Raw genomic sequence first — 12,013 nt, forward strand, 5'->3', positions numbered from 1 at the left:
AATTTAGCAAGTATACATAAATATAGTTTTGTAAAATTTCTAGATAAAATTGTGATTATGTCGTAAATTTGAACAATTGTAGAGATAAAAATAATGTATTAAAAAATCTAATTTATCTCTTGTATAATTTATGATGAATTTTTTTCTCTGTGACTTTATAATTTTCGAATTATTTCATGAGATTAATAAAAACTAGAAAAATTATAAAATATGAGGATGTCATTTATTTGAAAAATTGTAAAGATATCTTCGAGGAATTTTTAAAGACAAATTATATAAAGTAACGGAGCTGTAGTTAATTACCTTCCGCGAATTCAGCTAGATCGTGTAGAGACGTTCGGAGTCTGAGAGCAGCCAGTCTTAGGTCCATAAGAGTGGCGTCCAATCGTTGCGGTGTTCTCCATCCAGGGCTCACGAAACCCAGTAACCTCGCTATCGCGGCGGACGCCTCATTCTGCAATCTCTGCAAGCCTTCCAGGGCGGAGTCCAACTCCAGCGGAAGCTCCTTGCTGACTGGTACGTCGTAAATTTGCTGTGAGGGTGGCGGGGGCGTCGGAGTGTTCGGTACGGGAGTGTTATGTCGAGACGGCAACGAGGATACTGGAAGACGTGGTCGAGGTACATCATAATCCGGAGCGGCCAAACTCGATCTGAAATTCAAACCATCATCTATGTAGCGAAGCCGAAAGGAGATTAAATATTGAAAGTTTTTAAAATTTATTATTGATAACACTGTGTATATATCGAAATTTTCTAGCGAAAGATTGCGAGTCTCGAGATTCCTTTTGACATATAATTTATAATTGTTATGTCTTTAAATCATTTTTCGCAGGATTTCCGAGAAACTTTATTCAGTCCTCAATTTATTCCGAAACTTTTAGATATATTATTCTTGGACGCATGTAAATCTCTACGATTCCCATATCTCTGGTTCCAAGGACGACTACATCATCCCTGTAACCCACGACTCCATTTGGGAGGAATTCCTGCGAATAACGCGAAATGCGAGCGAACGTACCTGTTCGAGCCACTGAGGGATCCGTCATTGGTGAGGCTGGAGGCCGAGCTGCTGGGCGTGAGGGGTTGCAGGGGTCGCGGCACGTCGTAGCAATCCAGCGGCGTGACACCGGAGCTATTTGAGTTAGGCGTGCAGGATGTCGGCGGCCTCGGGATGTCATAGCACGACGGGGCCGGGCTCGGGCTGCTCGCCGGCGACGGTATCACCGGGATCGCGCGCGGCGGTACGTCATAACACTCGTTCGCATCGCCTCCGTTGTCGACGGAATTCCTCGCGCTGTTACTGCTGTTGGTGTATCGCCCTAAGCATGCACAAGTTCATCCGTTTGACAAAAGGAAAGAGAAATTTCTCTCCGGGTGTTTGTGTGAACTAACTTGTCCGAGCGTGTTTAATGAAGTGTTTTGTGAGATTTCTACTACAGATCCCCAGGAGCTCTTTGTTCGGCGAACAACGGGATCTATTTAGCGAAAGTGTGATAATAGGAGACTAATAAACTTCAATGTAAACTAAACAGGTGCGATAAATAAATGGATAATTTTATCGATATAAGATTCACAAAAAAGACTTAATATTTTTTTGAGTTTATATTTTGTATAAAATTTATATATTCTTTTTATTCTCAAAAATAATTTATTCTGCAGAAAAAATATCCTGTGCACAAGCTGTAAAATTTGATTGAATTTTGATTCTAAATCGCACGAAAAGATATTAAATATTTGAAAATAATAATTTTTTAAAGATAGAAAATTAAGTAATTTAAGATAATATTTGAAATTATCAAAAAGTATATAAAATAATAAAAATGTATATATCTGTGGTTTTAATTAAAATTTTCGAAAATACTCTAACGCAGTTTTCTTTTCGCAAAATTAATCGATATGTCAATTAATGAACAAACTTTAGCAGACGGCTTCATCACAATGATCATTCGGTTAGACATGAGGCGTTTGTGAATAATATGCACCTGTATTGTGCGAATGCTCATTGTTCGTCGAGTTGAGGGGTGAGTCGTGTCTGGAGGGCGGCGCAGGACTTCCCCGGCTGGCTGGAAGGTCGTACAGGTAGACGTCTCCGCATTTCTGTGGTGTAACAACCTGCATAATCAAAAGCAACGATTAATTATATCCAGTTTAATTAGCAGATTCTGTGTTCTATGTCATCACATTGTCCATTTTTCATCGTACTTAATTCTATGAATGCAACGTAAACTTTTGTGTGACATAAATTTAATTAATTGTACTAACTCAAAATAAAAATCTAAATTATTCCAGATTACTTTAAACATTAAATGTAAAATGTAATACGAATTAATAAAGTTGGATATGCATAACATCTAAATAGCATTTTTGAAAATAAACGTATGATTATATTTAAAAAAAATTTAATATATAAATTTTATTATCAAAAATTTTTAAAGTAAAGTAATAAGTGAAAGACAAAAATACTATTTTTAATAGACTAAACGAAGATACTATTTTTAATATAGATTAACTATTAATTTATAGTTGGGTCTATCTAAGCGTTTCATGATAACAAATAAAGGTTTTAAATTAATTTTCACAATCGCAATTTTGTCTTATGGTAAATTATATACCTATATCTTTGCAAATTAAATATCGCAATTTTATATTCGCGCATAAGTTTTATTGTGGAAGCGACAAAGATTTTCCACGGTTTTCCAATAATTGAGTTAAAAAAAAAAGAAAAGATAGCGGAAACTGATTCGATAGACACCGCAGGAGCTAAATCCACGTGAACCGCACTCGTGACGGAACTCGTAACGAAGTTATTTGCGCGAACGCCAATCAGCTCTGTTACTCTTTCCGCTAAGGGCAATGTAACCTCGAGGACCTCGTTTGAATGCAGCCTGCTGCAGCTCGGGATTAATTCTACGAGATCGCTAATTGAGTTTCCTATGAGGAGAACGGTAAAAAAAAATGGAAATTTCGATTCTCCATCGGCAAAAGAGTGCCGTTCTTTCAGAGGAAGCACACCATAAACTTGCATAATTTATTTTGCAAAGAATTTCGCAAAATATCTGATAAAAAATATATTCGATGAACAATGCAATATTTTATATAAAAAATTGATATAATTTAATATTATTTAATATTATTTTTAATATTATTTTTTTGTGAAGTTGCTAAATACTTTCTACATTTTTAAACATTTTCTACGTTTGAATTAAAATTCTAACAAAATTATTTAATATAAGAGAAATAGAGATTATTAATGTGTGTTCTTTAAAATTAATGGAACAATTCTTATATTCTATAAGAGAAATAGAGATTATTAATGTGTGTTCTTTAAAATTAATGGAACAATTCTTTCATGATTCGCTGAAGTAATAAGCATAACTAAATTTTATAAGTAAATTTTAATAATCTAATGTCACAAATTAGATACATAATTAGGGGGTAAACCAATGCAAGCTTGCACACAAGCGTTAAACCGTCGGGAAAGTGTAATTTCGTTGATAAAGCGCGAACGTGGAATTCGTGACGGTGAATAAATATGAGAGGAAAAGGGAGAGGAATATCTCCCAGGAGAACGTAATCTCGAGAACTCATCGACCGCTGCTTTGCAATAATAGAAGCCCCGCAACCCTTGCGTTACGCTTAAGCGAGCTACGCTTTTGTCCGTACTTTTTTCCATATCTCGATATACAAACGGTAGCAGTCGAGAACTTTCTCTTTCGCAGAGCATCAGAAGTTTGCAATATTGGTTATTTCTTCACCGCAGAGAGCGAATTAATATTTATATAGCAGCCATAAATGCATATTTAAAATTTTAATCAAAGTTAAATAAAATAAAATATTTAATATATAAAAATATATAATATATATATATTTTCTAAATATTATTTATAAATACATGATTTATAAATACTTTGTATATTTTGAGAATCGTGTCAAATAATAATTTTGTAAAAAGGAAAAAAAATTATACATAATTCTGTCATTGCAGAGAGAAACTATCATATGTTTTTATTATCTTTATCGAAGCATATTTTAAAAGTAAATCTCAATCTCGTATATATTTAATACAAGATTATACATTTAGCATGTATAGAGAGAAACTGTGTGGACGCAACATTGTAATATTAGAGAGATAGAAGGAACGGCGGACACGCCCTGTGCATAAAAGCAACCTCTATGATCTCGTCGTAAAGCTCGTACGACCAAGAGTAATCCGCAATTTTCCGTCGACGGCCAGTTTCGTGTTGCCGAAGTGGAACAATCGGGACTTTTACTTACTTACGGTTGAAAGTTTTCGATTGGTAAAACTTATATCGCGTATTCTCGAAAGCAGGACGAGGAAAGTTACGCATGCAGAAATCTCGATGTGTTCTGTCAAGGGAATTGCTAGGAAGATGCGGTGTAAATTTGGGTCAGTTTTTATCGTTGTAGATAAGATGACCCACCCATCGAATAATATAGTGCCTCACATCTTCGAGCCAACCACCCCAATAAATCATTTCGACCTCATTTAATTCGCCGATCGGGCGTGCTTGTAAGAAACCCAAAGTGATTTGTTTCAATATCTTCGAAATATTTGGTTGCCAAAGAATCGAGCAAATTGAATATAATATATATTTATAGCATAAAAGTATCTATTTTTTCCAGATAAGATATCGTGTTTTCTTTCATACGTCAATATTTTTATTATTTAATAATTGAATAAATAAATTTAAAACGAAAGAAAATTCATTTATATCTGTATAATAAAAATAAATAACGTTTTCAGAATTAAATGCATCAATTTTAACTATAAAAATCTTCATTTTCATATTTTTATTTATATCATATTTATTTATTATTTCATTTATTAATATCAATGTTTTATTCAATCAATTCCTATTCATTCAATGTCATCCAATCATTCAATGTCCTATCAATCTGTGAAGTTCTTTCATTTTTTAATTAAAAACAGGTGTTTTCAATTTAATGAATCTGACGAAAAATGACATGTTGATATGATAAATGTTCAATTTTTTAATGATTAAATCAAAATAATACATCAGTCACACATATACATATGCACGCACATACGTAAATATCGTTTAAAGGAATAGTTCCTTTCAATAATTTTAATTCTTAATACTTTCAGAAAGCTTTGATTGTTAAAGTTTCGAATTATCTATGGATAAAGTTTGATTTTAAACCTTTTTCGTCAAGTTGCACGAGAGAATGGAAGATTAAAGAGTTCCGAGCTTTTTAATATTCAAAATTTTAGAATTAAGGCAGAGTTAATCTGATAAAAATCTTTTCTTAAAAAAAAAAAAAAAAAAAAAACAGTTCTCCTTCACTAATTGCCTGCTTTGCGAACACGGATTCCTTCTTGTGCACCCGTCGCAAGAAGGCGGCTGTTACTCAGAACCGGGAAATGTGCTAATTATGCCATAAGTCACTCTTGATTATAGCTCGCCTTCTATACGACAAAGTTGAGATTACTCTCTACAACTTATGAGCGCTTTTGAGCGAAGATCAAACTATAGAAAGTGGTTATTTAAATTAAATAAATTAGAAAATTCATGAAAATAACAAATCAATTAAGTATGTAGACTTTTAATTTCGGATTTTTAATTAAGAAAAAAACGTGTTCTATATTTTTAGCGAATCATTGTATGTATCTATTTTTATGATCACAATTAACAGATAGAAAGAACTCGTGAAAAATATTCTTTTAAATAAAAATATGTATCTGAAAGAATAAGATTAATTATGTGATTTCGTATTAAAGACTGGATCGTAATTAATTACGGATAAAATAATTAAAAATAATATTTTTCATGCCATTGATATCTATTACATTTGATATCTTATATTATCTTATAATATTCTTCCCCTTATAATATATTTCCCTATTAAACTTCGCACTTTTCAAACTCTAATTAAATCAATCTTAATATCTATTAAAAGTATTGGGAATAAATAAAAATTATGATAAGACCGCAGAAATTTTTTCGATGTAAAAAATTATGAGATTGGAAATGTAATATATTTGTGGATGAAATAATCCAGAAAATCTGTATTCATTTAAACCAATGATAATTTGATAAAGAATTAAATTTATAGAAAAAGCGCGTTTAAAAATGATTAAATTCTTGAATTTTCAATTTTAGTACACGTCACTACACTTTAATTTTGAATTAATCTGTAGAGCATATAGAATAATACGTAATCATAATATGTAGAACAGGTCGACGAAATATCAGTAAAAGAAGCAGAGCGACGGCGAACACGGTTTAGTTCGTGAATTAAAGCTGCACGCGAATACGCGCTATCGCGTGTTCTTTGTATTATTATGAATCGAATAGTACTATCGTAGTGGCGCGTAGTAGAGGGGATTGCAAAAGCGGGGAAGAGTGCTGGAAAGTTGAGAGCGCTCGTGCAACGCGAGGGTGCACTGGAACCAAACAGAGGGGATGGCGATGGAGTACAGTTAGAGAGTGGGGAAACAGGGGGTAACACCCTCGGTCGATACCGAGCGTCGCGGCGCTAACTGTGAAAGGCGTATTACTACTACGAGGGTATATGAGAAGAAGCCAGAGAAAGCGAACGAGAGAGCGAGAGAGTGAAACAGTGACGGATTTAAATTTCAGGACCCTAAACAGAAAATTTGAAATCCTATGTATTTAAATAATTTTTGTATTTACAAAAGCAATTTTTATCTTATGGAAAATAACGCTTCAAGAAGTAGAAATATATAAATAAAATTATGTTTTTCTTTCGACTATTTAAAATAAGTTATAAGTTTATAAATCTAAAATTTAAATACATTGGGAAAAGGTTTTATATCTTATTCACTTATCGATAAATCCGCGCTTAAGATGGATAAATTTTATCAAATTAAAATCTAATAATTTTTTGAAGATTTTGCATTCAATTTAAAAAAAATAATTTGATAATTTAAATGTATCAATATTTTCATAAATAAAAATTAGAAAAAATTAATAAACTTACATTAATAAATTATAAAAAATAAGTTTCTATGTGCGTATATATGTGTGTATGACATATATATATATATATATATATATATATATATAAATTTAAAATATATAATTACATAATTATAAATGTTAGCAAATTGTACAGCATATAATTAAAAAAAAGATTAATAAATTATTAAAAAATTACTAAAGTTGATTCATTAATTTCCATATATATCCGCTCCTGATACAAGTGGAAAGAGAATGAGGGAAAGGGAGAAATAGAAGGAAAGAGAAGGAGAAAGAGAAGGTTAGGGGAGATAGAAAGACGGTTTCCATGGAAACACGGAAGGAGGTTTTCCACCTCTTACGGAAGCAGGACTTTCGGTTTGTCTCAAGCCGCGATAAGGATTTTTAGGCATGATCGAGGGAATGATTTATGCATTCGATTCTGTTAAAAGTGTTATTATTATGTAATAAAAAAATTTTGAATATATTTTAGTTCGAATTTTTTATGCAAATTTGGAGTAATATCTAATGTAAAAAAATATCAATATGTCATTCACTATCTCTATGCGCAAGATAGGAAATAATGCAAATCTCTCAAAAATCTCTTTATCTTTATTTATAAGATATTTTAAATTATGCGAGATTTTTCAGAAATATCTCGCATAAGATATGATCGTGTTATATCAAATTATCCTTTTTGAAATTGCGTGTTTCGTGCAAAAATCTATGGAATACGCGCATGCTAGCTTACATTTTATCTAAATCTATTACTGGCAATATTCGATAAATGCCACGATAAATTTTGGCAATAACCGCATTCACATTAATGAATAAGTTCGCGTGTAACAATCAGCCGCATAACCCGCACGTACTTTCTGAATATAAGCGTCGGTGCAGTCATAATCACATTAAATCGTCGCTTATAAAGTTGTGTGAAACTTGTATAAAACTTTGAATGCACTTTCATCTGGAATTGTATAAAAGGGATATGCAGAGAAAAGAGAATAATTTATTTTATAAAAGCAAAGCTTTCATAAATAATGTACATTTCGCAAATTTGATTTAATTTAAATTACAGTTTGATTAAATTTTTATCGCTTCCTACTTTTTTCGTAACCTTTTTTTATTATAAAAATCTATTATAAAAAAATCTATTACATATAATGTAACAAGACTAAGTTTAAAATACGTTCAATAATTATTGATTGAGCTTTTATATCTTGATAAAAAAAGAAACGAGCAAAATGTAGGAACCGTATAACTAGTTTGTGATTCAAAGTGTCTACTATCTATTCCAAGCATAGATTGAATCACGCTGCAGGGAAAAAATGTTTCACTATGCTTACACATCATGATGATGCAAAAATGCAAATTTCTAGTATGTCAAAAAATGGATATTATTCCTCCCTAGATTACTCAAATTTATTGTATCGTGATTAATATTGTTGTTCAATAATACAGACTTCGCATTAAAATATTAATAAAAATATCAATGATCTGATTAATCGCAAAGCACGATAAACATCCACTAAAGAGAAAGAGATTTAAATGTATAAATCACGCTTTTATAATCAGGATGACGGTTTATTACGTGAGATAACATCACTTATTGTCTCTTTAATAAATGGATGGTCTTTCAACGATGAGGAAAAAGCAACTAGACCGTCGAGGCTTCTGCTTCGATGGCCTGGAGTCACTCGAAAGCATTCTAAAGCGAATGATTTAGATTTGTTTCCTCGCGATGGGCGTACCGCGAAATGAAATTGGATTTCTCATTTCATCTCGCGTTATGAATTCAGGGATGATTCCGCGCTATGGCCAGTCAGTTTTGAATTCAAATTACTTCTCGAGTTCGGATTGAGGCGTTCTTATCATAAAATGACAAAATAGAATAAAAACTGGATATTAACTAATAATTACAGAAATTTAAAAAATATCAAAAATTTTATAAAACTTTCCTATTCAAAAAAATATATATTTTAAATAAAAGATATTTTTTTATAAAAAAGATTCCTCTCGTTTTTTCTAAGAATTGTTGCTAATCATTGTGTGAATAATTGTAGAGGCGAGAGAGGAATCACAATAAAGTCGCCGACGACTCGGCGAAGACCCCCCTAATGACTCGTGTAAATAGGCTTTTCTCGGTAAACGGAAGGTGGAATCACGCGAGGAATGACATGCAACGATCTCTCGAGCGGTCTCCGGTCACGTGTCGGCGGAAGCAAACGCGCCCCTGGGTGAGAGGGAAATTAAGATCGGGGAAATTGTGCGGCGAGCGGAAATCTGACCGTACGCAGAAGAAGGGGAAACTGTTTGCAGGTCGTCGAGAGGGGAAGCCCTTGCCTTCGGAAAGTTGGAAACGAATGGCGAAAACCACAATATACAAGTCGACACGGTGAGAGTCGATGCGTGACTTTAACGCGTTTTGCCGGAAGCTATTATGAACAAGACAAGAAGCAAATCACTTTTCTAGCAGATCTTTAAATTTAATGAGTATGAGCGTTTTTCAGCAAGTGACACAGAGGACAATGTAACACAGTGAATCATTTAATTCTCGTTTACGTTCGACAACCAACAAGGATTAAGTGATACACTGTGTCCTCTGTCTTTGCTGAAAAACGCTCTATGATCATTGTGTTTCTCTTTGTGAATCTTTCGAAAAGGTATCAAAATATGTGCTTTCGTTTTCAAGAGAATAATTATTTAATATCATGAGACTTTAATGTCAGTGTGAATTGATCGATCACAATTGATCAATATCGATATATATATATATATATATATATATATATATATATTATATATATATATATATATATATTATATATTATATAAAACAGAATTTATAAATATAAATTTATTATAAATACAGTGAATCTCGATTAATTAGGACATAGAAATTAAAACGTTTTTGATACAGGTGGTTGTTCTAATTATATGAAATTACACACACACACACAATATAATGTTTTTAAAATAAAATTGTAATTTTTATTTTTTTAAACTCTTGTGTTTCAAATAAATAACTCTCTACAACTCTCTACAAATATAATTAAATTAAAATTCACTATATCAGCACTACATACATTTTTGCTTTTTTACCCACAAGCAATAATAATAATTTATCTAATAATCTTCCTGAAGAGATTTAGAAAAAAGTTAACGAGAATGAAGAAATTAGGTGTGTCATGATGTGATAAAAAGCTGAGGCGTGACTTTGACGCGTTTTCAACGGAGACCATTACGAAAGGAAGCAAGAAATATCGCTTTCGCAAAAGTAAGTCTTTAAATTTAACGAGTGCATGCGTTTGTGGTGTTTCTTTTCAAGAACTTTTTTCTCGAAAAGTTTTAAAATTTTTCTCAGTAAAGTAAAGAGTAGTAGTTTCTTTCAAATAGAAACCTGTCCATATGTGATCATTTTTTATAAATATTTATAAATCATTTAGGGATAAAAAGTAACAAAAATGAAGTTGAACGAGTTTGATGTCTCATAAATGCAATGAAGAGGTAGTACACGATTTTTTAGAAATATCAAATAGCATGCATAATATCCTAAATTTTCCCGAAGACGGGGTTTTGAGAGTTTAACATTTGCGTATAATTTGCAATATATTTCTTTCTAATTTTTTCTCTAAGATTTCTCTCTCTTTCAAATAATGAGATTTTTGTATATATAACGTTTAACTCTTCTATCTGTAGCTTCTAGATCTTCTATCTATAAAACTTTTTCTAAATATTTCTTGAGGAATTTAATGATATGTATATCTTCATATAAAAAAATAAAATTTTATATAATTTAAATTATATGTTTATACTTTATATGTTTATTTTTATATGTTTATTATACGTTTATATTTTAAATAATTTAAATTATATGTTTGTACTTTATATGTTTATTATACGTTTATATTTTAAATAATAAATTATATGTTTCTTGTAGACGTGCCAATTAAAATAATTAATAGTGATCAAGGTTAAATTAAATTAAATGTCTTATAAATATGACAAGTAGTCTTATAAAAGTTACACAGGATTCGGGATAATTAAAGTAGCCGTATATCTTATTCACCTAGCGAATATTGTAAAAATAATACTGAATTACTATCTGCGTTCGGGATAAGAAATTTGTCAGTGTTAAGAACGAGTAATCCCACGCGTTTGACAGTTCATTGATACCGGCAGTTAAAGACAACTCAGCCCACATTTAGACAACTCTCAGCGCGTTTATCTTCCTCAGTTTCTCTGTCGCGTAAAACCTGTCTGCCGTTTCGCTATCTGCCATTCCTCCTTGTCTTTCCATGCCATTTTCAGCCGGTACAGTTTGCCTACGCCGTCGCGTAGGCAATAGTGGTCGCAAGAAGCACTAGCACCCAGGGCATACAAATCATTTTGTTAGACGTGTTAGATTATCGTTATTTTTTAAAATCAATTTTAGATATGTACGTGGTAAATTTACAAAATATAAGTACATTTTGCAAGAATTTATTTTTAAAAAAATAAAATTAATTTCATGTTTTTATTAATAATTATCATTTAATACAAAACAGGACAAGAATCTCGTGTAACTTATATATTTTATGTAAAATCGTTTTTCTGAAATCTAAATGCAAAAATAAAGTACATACATGTTCAAGCCTTTTAATTCTGAATTTGGAAGCTACGAAATTAACTGGGTTACTTTTAAAAATCATTATAGATTCTATTTTATTTGATTTTTCTGAATCTGATGTATCATATCTTAATTAAGTAGCATAAGATATATTCTCAAATAATCCAATTATGATAAAAATTGTTTCTAAGATAACAATGCGTAAGCTTTTCCTATGAATTTTTTTCAGCAAATTGCCAGCGAATTTAATTTATTCCACATCTATGTAAACAAATTTTATCAAGCGACATACGTTACATATCGAGATAAATCTCGAGATATTCTGATGAATTGATTGAAGTTACTTTATAAAAATTATCGTCAAATAGAGAGAGATAATAAAATGTCCAAATCACACTTGCAATTCGCCGCCTATGCGGAAATGCGAGCAATGCACTTGTCG

The 12,013-nt window shown here is 31.5% G+C and overlaps 1 protein-coding gene across 4 annotated transcripts in view; it reads right to left on the bottom strand.

The window, feature by feature from the left end:
- The window catches only part of LOC105248969 (breast cancer anti-estrogen resistance protein 1), a 63,131-nt gene that overhangs the window by 5,940 nt on the left and 45,178 nt on the right, over nt 1-12,013 (bottom strand). For all 4 annotated transcript variants that reach the window (XR_003123000.1, XM_011254087.3, XM_011254086.3 and 1 more), the window contains 3 exons: nt 1,983-2,112; nt 1,019-1,319; nt 304-650 (listed from right to left, as the gene is read on the bottom strand). Coding sequence is in view for 3 of the 4 variants with exons in the window: in XM_011254087.3 (XP_011252389.2) it covers nt 304-650; nt 1,019-1,319; nt 1,983-2,112 (778 nt within the window). In the remaining variant the exon portion in view is untranslated. The remainder of the gene's footprint in view (nt 1-303; nt 651-1,018; nt 1,320-1,982; nt 2,113-12,013) is intronic.

Source organism: Camponotus floridanus, unplaced genomic scaffold (genome assembly GCF_003227725.1).
Source record: "Camponotus floridanus strain SB8 unplaced genomic scaffold, Cflo_v7.5 scaffold30, whole genome shotgun sequence".
In the NCBI taxonomy this organism is placed as follows: Eukaryota; Metazoa; Arthropoda; class Insecta; order Hymenoptera; family Formicidae; genus Camponotus; species Camponotus floridanus.